General features: G+C 37.4%; 1 protein-coding gene across 1 annotated transcript in view; it reads right to left on the bottom strand.

Moving 5' to 3' along the window:
- Nucleotides 1-24,314, bottom strand: part of LOC124856368 (receptor-type tyrosine-protein phosphatase gamma-like) — a 176,313-nt gene that overhangs the window by 65,377 nt on the left and 86,622 nt on the right. Inside the window, exon 3 of the mRNA XM_047346722.1 lies at nt 10,728-10,907. Within this exon, the coding sequence (XP_047202678.1) occupies nt 10,728-10,907 (180 nt within the window). The remainder of the gene's footprint in view (nt 1-10,727; nt 10,908-24,314) is intronic.

Genomic DNA, 24,314 nt, shown 5'->3' with positions numbered 1-24,314 from the left:
TGTATTGACATTGCATTTATACTTTATATAAGGCCTCAAAAATAGCACAAAGCAAAGATTATAAGCAAACATACAGTTGATATCTGGTCATTTTTCATTTTCTTACAGATGACTGCTGGGTAATTACATGTGTGACTCCCAATGCGTAAAAACTTCCCAGGCTTTAAAAAAACAAAGGAACAGAAAAAGCCTCCGCTAATATAACACATATGGTTTATTAGATAAACATTGGCACTGACTAGAAAGATACGATGCAAAAAAAAATCCCAAGATCTTTTTGTTTTCATATAATTAGATTTGAAAAAATCCACTCATGGCATGCCATCGCTGTTTACATCACAATTCAATATGAGAAGAGACATCAGCGGACGGGAATAGCCTGATCTCTAGACCTAACAGTAAGATAAATATGATTTTGGTCTGAACTTGACTCGAAGCCCAGCGCTGGTGCTCCAGACAACACAGAGGACATACTGGAAATGTAGACAAGATGATGAAGATCAGAGATCAGGGAGAGGTGGAAAGGAATGGAAAAGTCTATAATGCCTGAGCAATACCTGCTTTTCAGTCCGAACAGATGATAGCGTTTAATATCCTGTATAAACCCTGCTATAAACAAAAAACACATTGTAGCAAGCCCGGGTCTGGCTCTTTGAATGTTCACAGTTTCACGCTGGTTAGTGCAAAGACGCTTGGAACTATTAAGTTCAAGTCCAAATTGTCCATTTGTGATGCAATTGTAGCTCAATTTTGTTGTGTTTGAACTTGCAATGTTATGCTTTCCACGGATTAGATGACTGAGAACAGGGTTAGGTTAAGAAACAATGGGCAACCGTGACTGAGGGTTGCGTGAAAATCAGTGAGAGTCGGTCACTGTTTGCTCATGGGGGTGTTACCTTATATAACTCCTGAGCACACCACAATGAATGGAATCATAGCGGTGATAATCCTGTTGAATTACACTGCTGAGAGTGCTTTCAAATGGGGTCCGACATAATAATAGACACGACATTCTGTTACAGATTCCCATTACCACAGGCAGCACCTGCAAGCTCTTACACATTAGCACCATTTGACAAAGGTATGAAAAGAATCTGGAAATACATGGCGAGAAAACAGACACAAGTCTCTAGGAAGCCATATTTAGTCCTTCTGTTATGTGAGAACAGCCAGAGTTTTATTTCAAGCAGGAATTAGAAGACATATTTTGAGAAAACTGATTAGTCTCACACTAAAAAGGCTAATTAAATAGAGCTGATTTTTCTTATTCTTTGGTATGATACATTTCTCTGTCAGCTTGCTTTTTCTATTCAGTTTGTAATGTAGCTTGTGTTTTAGTTCCCAGGGGGTTGCAATGAGAATATATTCCTACACTATTCTGTAAGGTGAGGAAAAAAAACACGTTTCCACCATTCAGATGAGAAATCAGAGAACCGAATACACAAGTGGCAACACAACTCTCGATATTGCTGCATTTCAGAAATGAAGGTAGAGTTCATGAAAAAAACATTCACTCAACATCAGTGAACAACGAGTAAACAAGAGTATTCATAATGTAATATTTGTGAGAGACCAAAAACAGTAGTGCATAGTTATAAAGAGAAAGGAAAGCGATACATGCTTTTCTAACTGTTTTTACAAATAATTTGAAAAGTGTTGCATGCATGTGTATTCACGCCCTTTTACTTAAATTCCCCAAGAATAAAATCTTGTGCAAATCAAATGTCTTCAGCAGTCATGTAATTAATAAATAGAGTCCTATGCTGTGTAATTTATTCTCAGTGAAATAAAGCTTTTCTGCAAACTGACCATGGTCATCCATCTAAAATGACAAGTTGGGCAACAAGTGCATAATCAGAGAAACACCTCATAGGCTCAAGGAAACTCTGTAGTAGTTGCAGGACTTCACAGCTCAGGTGGAGAAATCGATTCAAAGGCAACTAGTAGTTGTGAACCCCACAAAAGGCTGCTATTATGGAAGAGTGGGAAGAAGAAAGTGATTTTAAGAAGAAAACCAAGTCCAATTTGTATTCGGCCACAAACCATGTGGTAGGAAGGTGCTCTATCCAGATGATAAAGAGAGAGAAAAAACTTTTTAACTAAGACACAAAATGTTATAGGTAGGAAAACTAACACTGCAAATCAACATGACATGAATACCCCTATAACAATCCTGGAAAAACACCTGGTAGAGATTGTAGAAGACTTGAGGCTGAATAGAGGTTTACCTTCAGCAGGAAAGCAAACCTAAGCATACAGCTGGAACTAATATGTAGTGGTTTAGATCAAAGTATCCTCTGTTAGAATGGTCCAGTTTAAGTCTAGACCTAAAAAAAAGTGTGGTAAGACTTGAAAACTACAATTCACAAACACTCTCCATCCAGTATAACTGAGCTTGAGCTATTTTGCAAAGATGACTATGTAAAATCTTTAAACTCTGGTATTCCAAAAGCTGGAAGAGACGTATTCTGAAAGCCCTGCAGCTATTATGGCAGTAAAAGGTGGTTCAACAAAGTACTGAAACAAGGGATGAATACAAATGCGCACCACAATTTTCATTTTTTGTAAAATATTCTGAAAACAATGCATGACTTCCCCTCTACTTCACATTAACATATGCACCCCTTTGTGCTGGTCTATCACATAAAATCCCAACAAAATACAATGAGCTATTTGGCTATAACATGACAAAATGTGAAAGATTCCTAGTGTTATTGATACTTTTGTAAGGAACTGAATATACACATTTAGTATGAACGGAATATAAATGTAAAATTTTTACAGATCATTGTGGCGAACAACGATCCCGACTGCAAATGAGTTGCTTCAAGACTTTCGCCTGACAGGAGCAAGATGGGGTTCAGTGTCTTGCCTGTAGGCACTTCTACATGTGTTCAATAGGAAATGTGGCCTGATATTATATCTTTTTAATGTTCACACCAGTATTATGTGTACTTTAATGTTCCATGTCTTTCGAAACATGACCAGAGCATTTTATAATCCCGCTGCTGTCCTGACTGAGATCAGATGAATCTAGAAGCCTTTTTACCACATCTGCATTTGACATCATTAGCCAGATTATAATTGGTGCTCTGTCGGCTGATCCCTCGCTTTACATGAGGATTTAGTCAGCCTGTGAATGAGGACGTCCCACTTTTAATCATAACACAAAGCAAACTAGGGAGGATTGAGTGTGTGAACAAGAAAACACATACTGTCAGTAAACAGATAGAATAATGGATACGTTTGGGAAAAAAAGGCATGAAATGAATTCAAAATAACTCAAACAGATTTACAGATCGGGAGATGAAAATAGGTGTGATATTTTGATAAACAAAGAGAAGAGAAAAGAAGATTTGAGGAGAGAGGAACCTTGTGTGATGAGGGATGAGCTGAGCTCCTGTCACGAGGCAAGAAAGAATCTGCCAGAAGCATTAACGTGCCAGCGCTACTTAAGCTAAAGGCCCACAGCATGAAGACGACAAAATGATGCAGGAGATTTTTCAGACTGAAAGCATTAGGTCAGGAAATAACTATCCATCACATTATCATAATTGTGCAACTCCTTTGCAATAGAGCAAAAATCCCTGATTCTGCTGTTGTTGAAGCAGGGTAATCCTGTGTGCAACAAAAGAAAAGCCAAGGAATGGAGATGCTGGCTGGCCTTGGGAGTTTCATTAGAAATGCGGCCCTGGATGTGTGTGAACCCTCAAACAGCAGAGGAGGAATTAGAAGCTAAGCCAAAAAGACCTTGAATCACAGCCTGTGAAAGAAGGGGAGTGTGTGTGAAAGTAAATCCTTGATCAATGCAAATGTCTCTGGAGGCTTCCCATTCCTGCTGAATTTGGTTTGAAGTTGCCTGAAATTTTACAGAGACGTGTTTTTGTTGAGGAATGCTGCCGGAATGCCAGCCAATCTGCCCAATCTCAAAGCAAGCCAAGGCACAAGGGAACGCCATGTAATCAATCGCAATGAACTTTTTAAGATCTGTTCACACAGCTTTTAATTACAAAGCTGACTTTTAAATAGTTCGGGTGATGTTCAAGCCCCTTTGTGGCGGATTTGAACAACTCAATTCTGGCACACCCCCAAGTGGCATCGGTGATCTGGGGTTAGGAAAACACACAAGACTCTTTCATTACACAGGAACCTTTTATAGTTCTTGTAACTTTCAGAGGCATTTCATGTTTGTTCTAGTACATAAGACAGGTTTTAGATGGTATTTTTCCATTGTTGGCTCCTACTTAAGAATCGAAGCTCTTGTGATGCAGCTGTATGCTGACTGGTCAAACCAGCGTTACTGTAAGGCGGGATGGAAGTCAAGTAATTTTATAACTAAGTTATTTTTCACAGTCAAATCTAACTGTTTCGTCCTAGGGGTACAACTCAAGTCTCAGGTCCCTAAGGGGCAAATCTAAGTCAAGTCTAAAGTCCTTAAGAGGCAAGTCCAAGTCAAGTTCAAGTCTTTCGCCCAGAATTTAAGACAAGTCTCAAGTTCTCGAGAGGAAAATGAAAATCAAGTCTAGAGTCCTCAAAATGCCAGTTCAAGTCAAGTTTTAACTCTTTCAGCTGAAATTCATGACAAGTCTGAAATTCTTAAGAGGCGAATCAAGTCAAGTCTCAAATCTTTAAAGGCTAAGTCAAAGTCGAGTTTCACAACTTTTGCCAAGTCCAAGTCAATTCTTAAGTCTCTGAGTGGCAAGTCCAAGTCAAGTTTCATGTCCTTCAGCCAATTCCAAGTCAAGTCTCAAGTATATAGGAGCAAGTCCAAGTCATGTATCAAATGATTAAAGAGCAAGTCCAAGTCTCTCATTTTTAAAAGGGCAAGTCCAAGTAAAGTCTGGAGTCTTTGAAAGGCAAAGTATCAAGCTTCGAGTGTTTCACCCTAAGCCAAGTTTCAAGTCTCTAATGTTTGAAATTACCATTCTCACATTACATACAAATGCTCTTGACTGCCAAATATGAATTCTAATCATTATTAAGACTAATTTAACAAGTTGTTGCACATTTACCATCATCTTTTTCAGAACTTTCAATTTATGTAAAACACTGATATGAACTGTGGTGAATTATTTAGAATTTAAATAAGGTAAAATATTTATCCCACTAAAATATTCACATGCATTTATGTTTAAATAAGACTAATAAAAATAGGTTAACACCAGTTATTGACAAATGTCTTAATCAAACAGAAATTTGTTTTATTTTTGAATACGGTGTCTTTGTAAAGACGGTGGGGTTTCTTTTTAAGAAAGAAATGACCCATAATCATTTTATACAGAATTCAGTTTGAGAGACTTCTAATTATTTCAATGCCACAGCGAAGATTAACAGGTAGTCATGAGCCAATAATGGCCCTAAATCTGCAAACGTTCCATTTTGAATAAATCAAACACACCTTTAAGAAGAGAATCTCAGAGCTATGGTCTGAACTGTACGGAACAGTAATAACGTCAATATAAACACTATGGTAACATTAATTATTTATTCAAATGATCTACATTTATAGCTTACTTTCATAACGGATTATATAAGATAAGTTAAATATAGATAGTTTAATTATGAGTCTTGAGTCCTAAATCGTGAAGCCAAGTTGAGTCTAGAGTGTAAAATGCAAAAGTGCGAGTCAACTCCGAAATGTTTTCTTTTGCGGCTTAAGAGTGACTGACATCTTAGTTACAAATACATGTCCACAGTTATTTTTCTGAGCATATGGATGCATTGTGGGAACTGTTAACACAGGAAAAATTTGAAACACTAGTAAAAAGTCAGCAATGTAATAAAAGCAAATGAAAAACAAGACCTTGAAAAATGAGGCGGGATCGAAGTCTTGGGTTTATGTTGCTTAAATTTAATGCTGAAGTTATGTTATTTTTAATCGATTGACATCCACCCGAAGGCCGTTACTCCATCTCAACGTTCATACCTGTGGTATGAATGCAAGAAGAAAAAAACCTCTCAAAATATCACCATTCAGTAAGCAACTTAAACCCTTAGAGAGTTCTTTTGTTCTGCTTGGTTTGAAAATGTTGCAACACACAAAATATTTCTGCCACAGAGATATATGATATTGTAAAAATGAAATATGTTTTAAAAAGTCATTTAAGATGATGAACTTTCATCCAAATCTTTATCTTTTGGTTTTAACTGAGTGATTTAACTTTAACTGATTGCGCAGAGCATCGTCTTGTTGTTGGGTTTCCTGACTTGAAACTTTAGCGTTTTCTATGAGTCTTTCATCGTTCAGTTCTTAGACTCAGCAGGCAACAGTTTTCTGAGAAAAGGCTGTAACATGCAACAGCACTCTGCAGGATCGGCCCCAAATGGGAAAGAGGCACAGTTGGTGGCTGGCTCGTGAACATGGTGGCTCCTGAGAACAAGGCATTTCCTTTAGGACATCAAAAACAAGTCAGGTCAAGTCATGCATCAGCTTCAACCTCAGGCAGAGCGACAGGGGAGGAGGAATCAATTTCCCCAGTATGTACAGGGATGCAGAAGATGTGTAAGAACAGATACAAAGCAAAGGTTTTAAAATACAATCAGGGCGACAGAACAACAGATAGAAATGCATTATTGAAGATGTCTCACCCTTTTTAAATGTATTTTCATTTGAGAGACGTGACCAAGAGCAGGAATTCACAATGCCATGACAATACTGATGATATTGATAGGAAAAAAACAGTATGAGGCAGAAAAATGCAGCAGGTTGAGTAGAGCTGCTCAAGACATCAGTGGTGTAAGATAAATGAGAGGCCATTAGTGCTGAGCTTACAGCACTACTTTAACCACAAACTGATGGCCAGAGTGCTTAGACATATTAAAGCTTAACATCATCTTTAAAAACTAGAACTCAGCTGGGGATGAGAAACAGACTATTTTACATTTGACCAGCTCTGATCTGTGATTTCTTTTTTATTTTCACAAACCTTGAACAGATCATATCCAAGCGTTAACCAGTTGCACTAACAACAACACGTTTTGGTGTGGAAGCTTCTACCGAGGGAAGAAGACTCTTCTATTTATACTATTAGTGAGGTTTTTAAAAATTGATTTGGAAGAAGAAAAAAACTACACTGTATTTTCTACTTAGCCATTGATGCTGGTCATTAAGGCAGCTACTGTAAACAGAGGGTGAGACTTCTGCAGCTAACAGGAAGCTTAAAGTATTGTGGCAAAGTTGTTCTGTTTTATCCTAAAGAGCTTTAAACCTGTCTGTTACGGAACAGACGTGATTTGGAGATAATACAGGGAATTCAAGCTACAACCCATCATGGAAACATGTAATTGTGATGTAAATGCTGAATAGTATAATGTTATATATTACAGTTAATTCACATCTTCCTAACTCTTTTCTTTCTTTTCTATTATAACAATTTCCCCAAAACGTTCTGTGAGCTTTAGCATCTCAAACAGTAAAAATATATAGTGTGCATTAAGGGCATTAGACAATATCCAACCACCCAAATCTATTATTGGTATGCAACTTGAAATATTAACAACAAACTAAATATCCAAAAGTAACTCACTGTGATGTGTAAAACAAAGGATAAAGACAAGCTCAGTTTAAGAAAAGAATGCTAAAACTTGTTTTAAAACCGTTTGCCAATAATATAAAGGGGGAAATTCATATTTTAACCCAGAATCCTACATGTGGCGAAATTCAATTCAATTCAATTCAAAAACACTTTATTAATCCCAAAGGGAAATTAAATGTTGTTATAGTTCATATTATGAAGGTTTCTTCAAAGAGCCGTTGTAGATGTTGATGGCTGTGGGCAGGAAGGATCTCCTGTAGCGCTCCGTCTTACAGCAGATCTGAAGAAGCCTCTGACTGAAGACACTCTGTTGTTGTAGGACAGTCTCATGAAGAGGATGCTCAGAGTTCTCCATAATGTTCTTCATTTTATGAAGAATCCGTCTTTCCACAAAGATCTCCAGAGGTTCCAGAGGAGTCCCCAGAACAGAGCCAGCCTTTTTTATCAGCTTGTTGAGCTTTTTTAAGTCCCTGCCTCTGATGCTGCTTCCCCAGCAGATGATGGTAGAAGAAATCACACTCTCCACAACAGACTTATAGAAAATATGCAGCATCTTGCTGCAAACACCAAAGGACCTAAGCTTCCTCAAGAAGTACAGTCTGCTCTGTCCCTTCTTGTAGATGTCTTCACAGTTGCATCTCCACTCTAGTCTGTTGTCCAAGTGAACACCGAGGTATTTATACTCCTCCACCACCTCCACCTCTTCTCCCATAATGGAAATAGTTTTTGAAATATAGTGCATGATCGTCCTCACTTTAGGTGATAACACCTTTAAAAAATAGCCACTGTGCTGTAGAAAATAAATCCCACAAGCAGGCCACCTATATAACAAATTATTTCAAGGAAGTCACGGCCACAGATACAATCTGCTATAGATGTTTGGCGATACCAGAGAGTGGAGCAGTAATGTGACAGGAAATTAACCTGCAGAGGCCGCACAGCATTTAGCTGCTTCAGCTAGGCTATACATAATTTCAGGTCATGTAGTCTCGCTTTGCTTGTAAAATGGAATAAGAGAATTAGAAATGTCACAGTTGTGGTTAAGGTGTCCTGCAATTGGAGCCATGGGATAGGTTGGCAGGTTGATTAACACTTATTTTTGTAGGCTGACCTTCATACAGTAATGGGTCACGTGTTTGTAGCACTGCCCCGCTGTTTAATGAGTAGCCTACATTATATTTCTCAATTCTCATGCTGACAGTTGCAATATGAACAGTGCTGTGTGAAAGCATCTGCCCCCCCATACAAAAGATCAAAGAAAAAAAGAAATGGATACTCCTTTCTCAAGTCAAAATAATAGTAAATCAATTTCAAAATACAGTCATGTGAGTTTGTTGCATTATAAGCTGACCTTTTCAAAAAGCCATTGCTGTGCACCATTTTGTGGTAATGCGACTCCACTTTCCTGACTTTCACGGTACTTAGAGCCATTTAAAACCCGCTCTTGTAGTGAATGTTCCTAAGTCATGTTACTTCTAACTTTGTAAATAAGCAGCCTGGAGCATTGCCGAGCTGTGTCAGTGGCCTTGGTTGTCATGGAGACTAACAACTCTCATTATGATCAAACGCAAATGATGACACTGTTCTGAGAGAGGAACGGTGCCAAAAGCAGACAGATCAATTAGGGTCAGAGTTTTCAAACCAGTGGTCCACGGATTTGTTGAATTAAAGAAAAGAAAATGGGGCAGTGATTTGAAATAGTAGCTAATTGAGTGAGATTTCAAATGTGTCCATAAACAAGGTTTGCAAGCTGCATACAAAGAGGCAGAAACGAGCAAAGGGCGAGGACAACGAATGCAATAATAAGCGGATAAAAACAACTCATAAGCCTCTTTCAGTCAAACAAATCATATAGCAAACGAATGTGTCTGTGTCTCGCTTACTGAGCATAATTGTGCTTTTCTGTAACATGCTGTGACAGAAATCTAGTAACATCTATTTTCAAAATAGTTTAAAATGCTGCAGTCATATAGATATGCGAGGGTATCAGATAAGCACTAATCAGTAAATACAACAGCAGCATTACATCATAAGTTTGAGCTTAAAAAAACTATTGTGGTATACATGGGTGTCAAAGGTATCAATGGCATTCTAATAACAAATTGTTGTGTTTGTGTATGAGTATGAACTTACTTCCTGTTTATTCTTCTGCTGAAGAACAATGGGGAGAAGATTTTTAGGTAAGAAGATTTATGTGACATCATACAGCCAATGGGTTAAAGGGAGTCTAAAGCTTGCCAGATGCAGATCTTCACATGGTCCTGTAGTTAACATTAGCATTGAACCTTATGATGATTTCTGAAAATCTCAATGAACAGGAATTAAGGTAAATTATCACAATCTCTTGTTTTTATTTTGTTTTGAGAGATGAGATATTTTTGAGAAAGATGGTTTACTTTGGGTAAAGGGCAAAATCAAAGATTAATTTGTCCAACAGAAGTGGCAGTGGGTCTCATAATAAATATACATCTCAAAAATCCTATACCTGGCCAACAATACAATCATCATCATAAAAAATAAATGTATTAATCTAATTGGATGTCAGTGGTGACACATTTGTGATTTTGTGCACTCCTGAAATTGGAATAAATAACTACACCACTTTATTGAAATACACATAAAAACAGATACATTCACACTCCTTTTACATTGTTTTATAATCCTTTGAGAGATACCCGACTTATTTCCAGACAGAAAAAAACTTATTGTTTAAATAAAAAGAACTGACAGGCGGTAGTAACAATTTTGGGCTGAATTGTACATCGTAGCTTTATCAATCTTCTACTAAATTTAAAAGTAGAAGTTTAAAGCAGCTTAAACAGAGTCGGCTTAATGCTATAATGATTTCACTGTTGGCAATGTAAAACAAAGGCCAATGAAGCTGTGAAGACCGGTGGGCTTTACTGGAGGTGGGCCCCTAAATGAAATTCTGCCTAGGGCACCCTTCAACCACTGGCTGCTGGTGAATAAAGCTTTCCAGATTAATTTATTTTTAATAGTTTCTTGTTAAAATTTATTCATTTCAAAATGATTTCTATTTTTAACATAATTTTGTCATTTTTACAGGAACGGGTATATCACAAGGATTTTATATTTAAAAAATGTCTCATATTACAAAGTGATTTTTCAAATTAGAATAAGTTAAAATATTTTAATCACAAGTAATCATTATTGACCATTACAGATCCCCACCTGTCTTTCCAGTGTTTTTCATGGTGGTCTGGTTGGACGACTCAATGTTGAACTTGTCAAGCTCCAGCTCCTGGTATTCGTCCAGCACCAAAGCTTGCTCATCTACAATATCCACAGGTGACTGGTTCTTTGCAGCACACTCTGGGTAAGAGGCTGCCCAACCTCGTGGCCCATGGCTTCCTGCAGAAGAAACAGGATACACACAATAATATAGATCACCCACGCTGTAGGCTAATGGACGGGGATAACCTTTATCTAAGGGACTCAACTCTACTTTACTGTAAGTTAAAAATACTATTACTGCTGCAGCAGTATACAGGGAAAAATGCTGAAGAGGCAAACAAAGATTTATTTATATTAATTTAGCTGAAATTACAAGGAAATGCATCAACTGAGTGCAGGTAATCCCAGTCTCAGCTATCCATACAAAGGAATGATATTGCTACGACAGGCCCTAAAACTAAATGAGAAAATTAGAACCAAGTTAATGTGCATCATTGCAGATTGTGTTCGAATAAAATAAACAGTAATCAATATAATTTTAACTTCATATTAATGGTTCATGAGCAGTACATACAGCCAAATAACTTCCTGTACAATCCCTATTCACTCTGCTCTTTTAATCCTCTATCCCCTACAGTGGCACTTCTACAAAGGAATAATCCACAGCTGACAGGGGTCCCCTTGATCTCTTCCAGGCTACAATTGGCCAACGCAACAACAAAAGCCGGGGGATCAGGGGAACAAGAAGGCATGCGTGGATTTTAACTTTTCTGGGTTAACACAATATTCATGATCTCATTCCCTACAGATATAGGACAACTTTGCTATGAGCTCATAAAAGAGATATGAGAACTCCTCGTCACTAAAAAACGGAGGAATCAAGGGTGGCTTTATGTCTTGCTATGTATAAACACCTTGCAGCTAAACAGACTGTGTTCGACTCCTTCAAAAACACAGTGTGATCCAGGATTATTTTGCCACTTCAATCAGAAAATGGTAAACACAGAGAGGGTGTAAATGTATACGTATAGGTATCTGCAAAACGTATTTATTATTCAGATACACGATCATTGAGAAGATTAAAAATACAATCAATCAAACACTGCCATTGGAAAGTATTCGCACCTTTTTCACTTTTACATTACAGTTATTCTGAAATATATTTGAGTATGTTTTTTGCCGCTGCCAGACAAGGCAGAAGTAACTCATAGATGATCAGTGAACATTTAATGTACCTGGATGTAATTTCTAACGTCACAGAAAAAGGCTGTGAATGCTGATGTACTTATTTGGCTTGAATATTTGTGTTTTTCATAAATGTACACTAAAGTCTAAAAACATATTTTCACTTTTTCATTGTGGGTATTTTGTGTAGATTAAAAAACCAACTATGCTCACAACAGTTTTAGAAGTCTGTATTTCAAAAGGTGTTAAAAGTGAAGGGGTAGGAATACTTTCTGGTGGCACAGTATCTAGCCACTGGTAGAAAGATAAATGTCAAAATCTTGCAAAACATAATTTGCAATGTTGTGGACTTTAAAACTCTGAATTGGGTTGAATTATACAATACATTTAAGCTGCGTGTAAAACTAATGACTGCATTAGCAAGCAGGATTAACTTTGTCAGCTAGGACAATAGATTTAATAATATTTCTGCATCAGAAATGCCACAACATTTCATATCCTGGGATATAGCCCAAATAAATGAAACATTAATACTATGACACAATTTAAAACCGCTTGCCAATCATAACAACACTGAGGATTTATATAACGTGGAGCAAATGTTTACAATTTTCAGACAAAAGCCTTATGTGTGCAAAGTTTCTACTAAGGCTTTGTTTACATACATAAATTTTCAGTATATTCCATTCCATTTGATTCATGCTCACTAAGACATTAGCCACGACGCAGCTTATACAAAATGGAAACTGTGTGAAGCCCAGTTAACTGCCTGTGGCACTGTTGCACAATAGATATTTTGATTCAAAGATGAAAGCTCTTCGACGCAATATACTTTTTATATCAACAGTGAAAGAAATGACTCACTCTTATGTATTGGCCTTGCTACTATGAGGTTAATCTCACTTTAAATCAATAGCCTCATCAAAATGTAACAACTGAAAAAAGTCAATCATCTGGCAACAGAGAAAACTATAAAAGCTCACAGTGTGAGGCTTTATAAACCAGGAGTAAAACACAAAGCATGTGATCGCAAAGAGGGCGATTCAAGTGCTCCGTGTGCACTATGCAACAATATCAATACAACCTTTTTATCATTATATCTTAAAACCTTTTTGCCACACTTCATCCAAGTATGAAATACTGTGTGCTTACCGAGTCAGGTGGACATTCTGTGGCCAAGACTCGTCATGGTAAAGTAATACATTTATTTATCTTAGAACTGCTTTTCTTAGATAAAATATAAGTCGGTTAAATGATCCATTTTTACTATGAGTTATATAACAAATATTTCAAATAAAGTCTGGCACAGGTGGAAGAAAGCAGCGCAAAGATGACAATAAAAGTCGCTTTAAAAAACAAAACAAAAAAACAAAATCACAACAGCTGATACAGTAATATATCATTATCCCACTGAAAGACCCAATGAGGAGCCATTTAAAGGCCACTAGATTTCTACTATTCTTCTTTGGACATTCCCTTTAAATAAATATATATATACACACACATATATATATATATATAATATATACACACACTCACACATATACATACAGTACAGACCAAAAGTTTGGACACACCTTCTCATTCAAATAATTTTCTTTATTTTCATGACTGTGAATATTGTAGCTTCACACTGAAGGCATCAAAACTATGAATTAACACATGTGGAATTATATACTGAACAAAAAAGTGTGGAACAACTGAAAATATGTCTTATATTCTAGGTTCTTCAAAGTAGCCACCTTTTGCTTTGATTACTGCTCCTCACACTCTTGGCATTCTGTTGATGAGCTTCAAGAGGTAGTCACCTGAAATGGTTTTCCAACAGTCTTGAAGGAGTTCCCAGAGATGCTTAGCACTTGTTGGCCTTTTTGCCTTCACTCTGCGGTCCAGCTCACCCCAAACCATCTCGATTGGGTTCAGGTCCGGTGACTGTGGAGGCCAGGTCATCTGGCGCAGCACCCCATCACTCTCCTTCTTGGTCAAATAGCGCTTACACAGCGTGGAGGTGTGTTTGGGGTCATTGTCCTGTTGAAAAATAAATGATGGTCCAACTAAACGCAAACCGGATGGAATAGCATGCCGCTGCAAGATGCTGTGGCAGCCATGCTGGTTCAGTATGCCTTCAATTTTGAATAAATCCCTACAATGTCACCAGCAAAGCACCCCCACACCATCACACCTCCTCCTCCATGCTTCATGGAGGGAACCAGGCATGTAGAGTCCATCCATTCACTTCTTCTGCGCCGCACAAAGACATGGTGGTTGGAACCAAAGATCTCAAACTTGGACTCATCAGACCAAAGCACAGATTTCCACTGGTCTAATGTCCATTCCTTGTGTTCTTTAGTCCAAACAAGTCTCTTCTGCTTGTTGCCTGTCCTCAGCAGTGGTTTCCTAGCAGCTATTTTACCATGAAGGCCTGATTCACACAGTCTCCTCTTAACAGTTGATCTAGAGATGTGTCTGCTGCTAGACCTCTGTGTGGCATTGACCTGTTCTCTAATTTGAGCTGCTGTTAACCTGCAATTTCTGAGGCTGGTCACTTGGATGAACTTATCGTCCGCAGCAGAGTTGACTCTTAGTCTTTCTTTCCTGGGGCGGTCCTCATGTGAGCCAGTTTCTTTGTAGCGCTTGATGGTTTTTGCGACTACACTTGGGGACACTTTCAAAGTTTTCCCAATTGTTCGGACTGACCGACCTTCATTTCTGAAAGTAATGATGGCCACTCGTTTTTCTTTACTTAGCTGCATTTTGCTTGCCATAATAGACATTCTAACAGTCTATTCAGTAGGACTATCAGCTGTGTACTGTATCCACCTCCTGCACAACACAACTGATGGTCCCAACCCCATTTATAAGGCTTGAAATCCCACTTATTAAACCTGACAGGGCACACCTGTGAAGTGAAAACCATTTCAGGTGACTACCTCTTGAAGCTCATCAACAGAATGCCAAGAGTGTGCGGAGCAGTAATCAAAGCAAAAGGTGGCTACTTTGAAGAACCTAGAATATAAGATATATTTTCAGTTGTTTCACACTTTTTTGTTCAGTATATAATTCCACATGTGTTAATTCATAGTTTTGATGCCTTCAATGTGAAGCTACAACATTCATAGTCATGAAAATAAAGAAAATTCTTTGAATGAGAAGGTGTGTCCAAACGTTTGGTCTGTACTGTATGTATATGTGTGAGTGTGTGTATATATTAAAAGTTTAAAAGGTTTAAAAGATATATATGTAGGGAAATTTATTTTTAATAAACAGATCACATTCATATACTAAGTCTGCATATTTCTAAAGCATGAGCTGAAGCTCAAACTAAAAACCCGGTGGCAATATGTTTATTCTGTAAACTATTAAAGATAAACTAGTCTAAACCAGAGGTAGCTTCAATTACTTAAAACCATCTTCTGTCCCATTTATTTTTTTCAGAAACTGTATAGTATTGTTGGCAGAGAAGTCTGAATTTTAATTTCACCAGGAGCTTAAAAAGCATTTATCTAACTGACAAATTGTATTACATGCATCTATCAACAACCACAGGAAAATAAATTATATAACCTCCTTCATCAATCTTTAATTTCCATCTCTGCTTTCCTTTCTTGTGTTGCTTTCCCCAAACTTTAGGGTTTCCCAAACTTGATATGCAATAAATAGGAATTGTGCAAGTGTAAAAAAAAACTAAGATTTATTATTGATTAGCATCTGGAATAAGAATTCTAATATGTAAAATTAGCCATTTTTATTAAATCATAGAAGGCAAATATTAAAAAGGAGTCACATGCAAGCTGTTTTAATTCCCACATATAGTTTACCAATTGACTTAACAATGATAAAAAATATAGGATCACTGCAGAGCTGATAAACCTACATCTACGGTCACATAAAATTTGCTGTAGATATAAAGCATTTTTCAAACTGCAAAACACTGCACTGACCGTAGAGAAAAATGTCCTTACCGAGTACCCTATTAGTTCAAAGTGTAACGAAGTGTATAAAACTAAAAAAGAGAAATAAAATAAATGTATCTTTTGATAATTTTTCACTCAAACACAAATTATATCCAGTTTACTGCTATAGGGATGTTTCTGCCTTTTAAGAACAGAGAGGGAGGTCCAGTCCTAAAAATCCGATAAGTACGGGTTTGCACAGCAGTTGATTAATCTGTCTCATTGCCATTCATCAGAATTAGACTATAATTTCAGTGGTTGAGCCTTTCCCTCTGCAGCCACGACTCTCCACAAGGCCAGGGTGAAAAATCTTTAATTCATCACACGTTCCAAAATGTTGTAAAACGTTACCTACGTCAGCCTCATGCAGCTTCTGGCTTTGATAAAACAGTTCACGCACCAGGTTACCCACTTAATGTGCCCAAAACCCCCATAGATGTAGTCAAGCGACTGAATTAAACAGCTTAGAAAACATTAAGAAAGTGTTGCAGAAAGAGATGTATGATTGCAGTGTTTTGTTAGCAGCTAGAACATGTTTGAGCTGAACGAAATGACACAGGTAAAATGTCTCAGAGGATAATAGGGCCAAAAACACAGCTAACAGTCTGATGTTTAGTCTGAAGAGATGCTCGGTCCAAATGGGATATCCCAGAAAAAATCATTAGTTGTTACCAAGCATTAAAATTCCTCCCCATTTACTTCACCTGATCTGTCTGTGCTTTCTGTCAACCCATACAGTCTGAAATCCAGGTTGGGAGGTGTTGGGAATTAAATATGCTCCCATGTTTTGGTGAAAACACTATATTGCAATTCCAATATTCTCAGCTCAACTTGGGGCCTCCACATTTATTGCCCCCTTGCAAAAAATGTGCCAAAACCATTAATCATTTTGGTTTTATTTGTTTGTTTTTTTTTTTTTTTACAAAGTCACAGGTGTTAGAATTGGCAATTAACAATTCTTTTAAAATATACATAAAATATATGTTTTTTAAATAATCCATAACTTCCCGTTTACCTAAACTGTAGAGATTATTTAACACCAAGGATTATTTTTCTGCCACTATTCATAACAGGAAAGACAGGAGGACATACCATGTATGTGTGATAATATTCTTCTATTACAGATTAGTTCTGTTTTTGATTATTTTTTTCACAAATGTTTCAAACCAAACAAATTTTAATATGAGACAAAGACAAACCGCATTTATTATGGCAAAACGGTTATCCAGTCCAACCTGGCATTATGTCAAATAGTAATTTCTCCTCAAACCTAATAACTAGTTGAGACGCTAGTCTTGGGCGGGGGAGGGCTGAGCTGTTTGAGGCGACAACCCAGCATTTTGATTGGATTTAAGCACAGATTCTGACCTTCCAAAAGAATTTGTTGGGGTGTTTTTTTTTTTTTGAGCCAGTCGGAGGTGAACTTGTTTTGCTGTATAACCCAAGTGTGCTTGAACTTAAGGCCACAAACTGACGGGCAGACTTTGCCCTTTATGATTTTCTGCTATAGAACAAAACTAACAGCTCCATCTGCTAAAAAAAAAGCATCCAGGTCCAGACCTTCATGCCAACATCAGCATGTTTGACTGTAGGCCTAATTTTCTGAACAAACAAACAAGAACATGTCTAAACACCTGAATACATCTGGTTAAAAGATATCTTATTTAGCAGCTATAGCCGCTGGGGGGGAGGGCTACTTGTGGAAAATGAGGATACATCTTTTGTCGAGCCATAAAGTCTTCTAAAGACAAAAGGAGTTTTAACAGTCCTTTAACAAAGTAACCATTCAAACTGGTACTGATTTCATCCATAATGTGTTGCTAAAAGAAAATGGTTACTGATATAACTTGCTCCACAGTTAGAGTAATAATGTTGAAGTTTAAAACAACGAGGCTGGACGACGGCCATGTTTATTTTACCAGCCAGCATAGAATGGTAAGGGAGGGGGAAAGATCTCCAAAGCTCACTGATAAAGAATTGCAGCAAATGTTTCAAGCTGAGATTATGCTACTGCAATAAAAGAGGCATTTATTCTAGGCTTTTTATACATCTTTAGCAGGGATGCCAACAAATGTGGAGGGAGCAGTATATTCCCTAAGGCATCTTTCTTCCTTTATAGTTTGCCGTACATCTGCAAAATTTTCTGTTTAACTTTTCCGGGCTTTGGGGTCTTTTAGGGAAGTAGCTGGTTGGGTTAGTACACAGTGTCTTACAAAAGTGTTCTTACTCAGCCACATTTTTCACATTTCTACACGGTAAAACCACAAATCTCAATGCATATTTCTGGGATGTTATGTGCTAGAACAACACAAAGGTAGCTCATCATTGAGAAGTGGAAGGAAAAGGATTGATGGCTTTCAATATTTTTTTAACAAATCGAAATCTTGCGTATGCATCCAGACCCCCAGAGTAAACCTTTGTAGAACAAACTTTCACTCATATGGCTTCACGTTTTTTGGGCTATGTCTCTGCTAACTTTACACATCTCGAGACTGAAATGTTTGCCCATTCTTCTTTGTAAAACAGGCAAGCATTTCAACAGCAATTTTCAAACTTTGCTACAGATTCTTAATTGGATTAGGGTCTGCACTTGGACTTGGCCATTCCAACACATAAACATGTTTTAATCTAAAATATTCTGTTGTAGTTCTGGATGGGTGTTTTGGACCTCTGCCCTACTGGAAGGCGTACCTTGGTTCCAGTCTCAACCTTTTTGCAGGGAAAGTTTAGAAAGGTTTTCCTTCAGTATTGCCTTGTATTTAGGTTCACCCATGTCCCCATCAACTCTGAGCAGCTTTCCCACATGTGCTGAAGAAAGCATAATGCTGCCAGCACCATGTTTTATGGTGAGGATGGTATGTTCAAGGTTATTTTCCCATCACACATAGCATTTGTCATGTAAGCCATAACCTAAATTTTTGTTTCATTGTACCAGAGTACCTTCTTCCAAAGGTTTGCTTTGTCCCTTAAACGCTTTGTGGCAAACTACCAATTAGGTGAGTTTTAAAGACCATTGTTTGCACTGGACTGAATATAAAAGAACAGCACATTTTTCACATTTACATCAGTAAAATGTGAAACGTTGTGCACTATTTAGAGGAAATACATCACATAAAATACAATGAAGTTTTTGGTTGCAATTAGACAAAAGGAGGTGAAATTTAAGGGGTGTGAATACTTTTGCAAAGAACTGCATGTTGGTAACTCAAGTTATGATTTTAAACTCTGTTTTTTGAGAAGAGCTGTAGTTAGGAGAATTGAAAAGTATTATTTCCACACAACAATTTAAAAAACCTATATGGTAGAGAATATAGTTAAGGAGTATAGTAATAAATTTGTAATCAATAAACAATAGGACAGATTGATTAATTAGCTTGTTGAAATCCATTAGCTGCAACATATATGTATTTAATTTGATTTTTTACTTTGAAATAGCTTTGAAAGAAATCTAACTGACATTCTAAGGAGAAACATGAAAAAAACCTGTAGAAGGGAAGTTTCTAAATAAATCATATAGTGTGATTCATCAACTCAGCTGTTTACAAAAGGAGCCAGCAGCCTCTAACTGCAGAAGATGAGTGACAAGTGGCTCATTTATGCGGTCATGTGTCCTTGACGGATCCACACAACACTGCATTTGTAAATGCATATTGCATACAAAAATAGCTCCTATATGAATTTTAATACTACAGGCATCAGTTCATCTCGAAGCAATTCAGCAAACTCATCTCAAAACAAGCAGCCATCAGCTACAAGAAACAGCCCAAGTTAAACTCATTTGGATTCCTGCAGGTTTAGTTTTAAACCATTCACTTTCATTTCAATTTAATTCATGTATTAAGCTCTTATCTACTGCTATATCAGTCCCAACTTATGAACTACCAAGCATCACCTCCTAATCAAAAGAAAATTAAATCAAGCCCTCATCAAATTTTAATACACACTAGAGGTAATATGGGTGATGTTTGTAAAGTTATATGTTAATTTTGTTATTCCGACCTGCTCGAGGCTTTCCTCTGAGTGATGTGACACCATTGCCTGCAATCTAGTAGTTTTAAATAAAACAGGCACATGTTTCTCCCAATCTGGCACTTTCAGTTCCAGACGTCATCCCATTAACCTTGGGATAAACAGCCATGCCTGTGCTTCCATGGCAATGCTGACAGAATGGCAATTGCCTTGTCATTTCCGTTTTGTCCCTCGCGGTGAAAGCATGCATGCTGTATGCCGGCTGGCAGACCTCCCAGAACTGGCACAGTCGTACTTGCAAAAAGAAAAAAAAAAAAAGAAAAAAAAATAAATATATCCACGCTGATCAGTCCATATGTACGAGTAGTACTGACAGCAAAACATGGCCAGCAGAAGATGGCGTCACCATAGAGAAGGGTCACGGCATTTGTATAGATGGAGTGGTGGTAAGAAGATTAAAGGCGTGTGGATGGCGTACAATAACATCACCAAACACAGGGGCACTGGGTAACATTTTACACAACATCCCTGCTGTCAGCTTCAATATGCTGATAGCACCACAGATGGTGGGAACAGGCTCAAGGAAACACTGGCTAATATCAATAGTGCAGGTTAGACAACTGATGTTCTCAAAGACTTTTACAAAGTTTAGACAGGCAATGGCAAAAGGTTTATGCAGTAATCATTCAAGTCTTTTTCAAACAAAGAGGAAAATAAGGAAAGATTGTTTTTTTGTATCATCATATTAAGGACTGTTCCAGTTACAGTGGATTAAAAAGAGAAATGTATTTTAGATTACATGGAACTCATCAACTGTATAAAGCTACAAAAGACAAGAATGCAGCAACATGCACTAAAATTAGGCTGGCTTACTGTTTATTTTAAAAACAAACCTGAGCAAAAGAAATTAAATAAAACAGAAAACCGAATTACAAATTACAGATAAATCTCACATGATGATTTCTAGACTGAGCTCTGAACTTTAACCTACCCAGATGGTACAATGCTGTCAAAGCATTCACGAAAAAATGTAATCCAATATACAGGGGTTGGACAATGAAACTGAAACACCTGTCATTTTAGTGTGGGAGGTTTCATGGCTAAATTGGACCAGCCTGGTAGCCAGTCTTCATTGATTGCACATTGCACCAGTAGGAGCAGAGTGTGAAGGTTCAATTAGCAGGGTAAGAGCACAGTTTTGCTCAAAATATTGAAATGCACACAACATTATGGGTGACATACCAGAGTTCAAAAGAGGACAAATTGTTGGTGCACGTCTTGCTGGCGCATCTGTGACCAAGACAGCAAGTCTTTGTGATGTATCAAGAGCCACGGTATCCAAGAGGGACGCAAGAGGAAGCTGTCTGAAAGGGATGTTCGGGTGCTAACCTGGATAGTATCCAAAAAACATAAAACCACGGATGCCCAAATCACGGCAGAATTAAATGTGTACCTCAACTCTCCTGTTTCCACATGAACGGTCCGTCGGGAGCTCCACAGGGTCAAAATACACGGCCGGGCTGCTATAGCCAAACCTTTGGTCACTCATGCCAATGCCAAATATGTATTGTTCTCTGATGAGTCCACCTTTACTGTTTTCCCCACATCCGGGAGAGTTACGGTGTGGAGAAACCCCAAAGAAGCGTACCACCCAGACTGTTGCATGCCCAGAGTGAAGCATGGGGGTGGATCAGTGATGGTTTGGGCTGCCATATCATGGCATTCCCTTGGCCCAATACTTGTGCTAGATGGGCGCGTCACTGCCAAGGACTATTGAACCATTCTTGAGGACCATGTGCATCCAATGGTTCAAACATTGTATCCTGAAGGTGGTGCCATGTATCAGGATGACAATGCACCAATACACACAGCAAGACTGGTGAAAGATTGGTTTGATGAACATGAAAGTGAAGTTGAACATCTCCCATGGCCTGCACAGTCACCAGATCTAAATATTATTGAGCCACTTTGGGGTGTTTTGGAGGAGCGAGTCAGGAAATGTTTTCCTCCACCAGTATCACGTAGTGACCTGGCCACTATCCTGCAAGAAGAATGGCTTAAAATCCCTCTGACCACTGTGCAGGACTTGTATATGTCATTCTCAAGACGAATTGACGCTGTATTGGCCGCAAAAGGAGGCCCTAAACCATACTAATAAATTATTGTGGGCTAAAACCAGGTGTTTCAGTTTCATTGTCCAACCCCTGTAAATCCTTATCAATACAGATCTAAAACACTAGTAGCAACAAACTTTAGTTTCTCTTTAAAAATGACAATCTAAAGCATTTTCGAATCTGTTTTGTATCAAGTTCGGAAGCAGTTAGGATCTCCCAGTGCACAAGATTTACCACAGTAAATCAGGTTTTGTATTGGACTGACAGCAGTCAGGAATCCTACAACAAAGTGAAAAATAAAAATAGTCAATGCTCACACTTATAGAATGACTACACTCAATCGCCACAAAACATCCTCAGTCAATTCAATTCTGAAACATAAGATCCCCAATTTGATGTGTTTTGGACATCCATACAGAACAAATCAATGTTTATTTGATTTGTATGGCTTCAGTTACAATATCAATATTGTAAAGAAAATTGGACTTGATCTCTCATGCAATACACATAGGTTAAAGAATGAAGTAGTGCCATTATGTCAGAGTCAGAGAGCACCATTCACAATTATGGGCACCCCTGGTAAAGATTTGGCAAAAAGCCTTAAAACACGTGGTTGCTGGGGAAAACAAATGACTCCACTATTTCCTCTTTAGCTTTACATATTTTTGTTTCCCATTGTGCATGGCGGCGAGATAAGCTTTGGTTCTTCTCCAGCCTTGTTTCTCAGAGGTCCAGCTGTTTTAAATTTCTAAATAACTGCTATGATTACAGATATTGACACGATTAGGCAAACAACTATTTTCCTGCAGCCATTTCCTAAAGTATGACTATCAGCACACATCAGCCTAAATTAAATTTAATGTTGGGTTGTCTTTCCTGTTTTGAAGAACGACTAAGATAAATGTGTCTCTGTATCACATCATCTTTATACCCCAGGAGAACAGAAAACCATGAATACTTATTAAAAATCCTTGACGCTTTGATCAATTAAAAAAAGGGTATTAATAAAATATTCTTCAATTACATTTACATTATGGGAATTGTTAGAGGTGCCAATAGTTCCAGCACTATAATTTCTTAATGTGGGATATTTTCCTCATTTAATACATGTACATACACTACTGCAATAAACAATAATTTTAAGAGATTTATTACACATCTTTCCCAGAGTGCCTATAAATGTGATGGGAGCTGTATTTACATATAACATTGGCACTCTTGAAGAAAATCAAGACTTAATGCAGGCAATGACAAGAAAAAGAATACCTCTGTGAAAGCTCTTAATGTAAGTATTTTAGTATAGTTCAAATACTAAAATACTGTTTATTTCCTTTATATATAAAAAAGTTATATATATATAAAAGTTAGGGATATATGTTTTAAAAGATATGTTTTAAAAGATAATCGTTGCTAATGTGGTAATCCAGCCTACTTAAATTTAATGATGTTTATTTTTGTATCACAAATTCAGAACAAATGTCATCCACAGGCACCTTACCAAAACAAATTGGTCAAATTCATCTCAGTTCAAAAGAAACATACAAGAAATCAAATTCATATGAATACAATCCAATCATGTAGATGGATAGGATTCAATAGCACACAATCCAATCTAATCCTAAACGTAACACAAGACAGTCTAATTCAGTTTATTAGACCAATCTATGTAGGCAAGCATGGCCAATCACATAGTCATTGACTTTAAAGCAATACCATCCTGAGGAAGCATGAGGCAACAGTGGAAAGAAAGCCACACTTTAAGCAAGGAGAAACCCGCAGCCCTTCATTTTTGGTTCAAAAGCACTACCTCTATCAAGAAACATACAGCCTATGTTGTGGTTCAAAATGAGTTGTAAATGTAATTTTTGTATAAAAATACTTTTAGCAGAAATTGTGTACGTTTTGTAGTATGTAGAAAGAAAATCAGCATATATAAATCTTTATATCAGTCCAAAAACGTCTGATCTGTGCATCTCAATTTAGACCTTGTAAAGTTTAAATGAAAAAAAAACCCAAATAAAATAAAATAATAAATAAAAATCAATAAATACCACTCATGTGCTAACAGTGCTGATTATTAGGCTTATCGTCTACCATTTAGGTTTAGTTGCTCGTTGTATGAATTTTCTGGACGTTAACATTTAATAAAGCTGTAGCCAAAATATTTATATAAGCATGCAACCTTTACAGAAATTTAACACTAATGTTAAAGTATAATGTGTCCAACATACGATCAACATTACAAGTATACTGCTGTTCTGTCTTAATAAAATGCAAGACTAGATGATAGAGCTCTTTTGCACAAAACAAGTCGACAGACTTTATGCCTTCTTTCCAGTGTCTCTGTGTCACGCAGATCTTTT

This window comes from Girardinichthys multiradiatus, chromosome 20, assembly GCF_021462225.1.
Source record: "Girardinichthys multiradiatus isolate DD_20200921_A chromosome 20, DD_fGirMul_XY1, whole genome shotgun sequence".
In the NCBI taxonomy this organism is placed as follows: Eukaryota; Metazoa; Chordata; class Actinopteri; order Cyprinodontiformes; family Goodeidae; genus Girardinichthys; species Girardinichthys multiradiatus.
The sequence above is the reverse complement of the archived record's forward strand: the minus strand, read 5'-3'. Positions and strand labels throughout refer to the sequence as shown.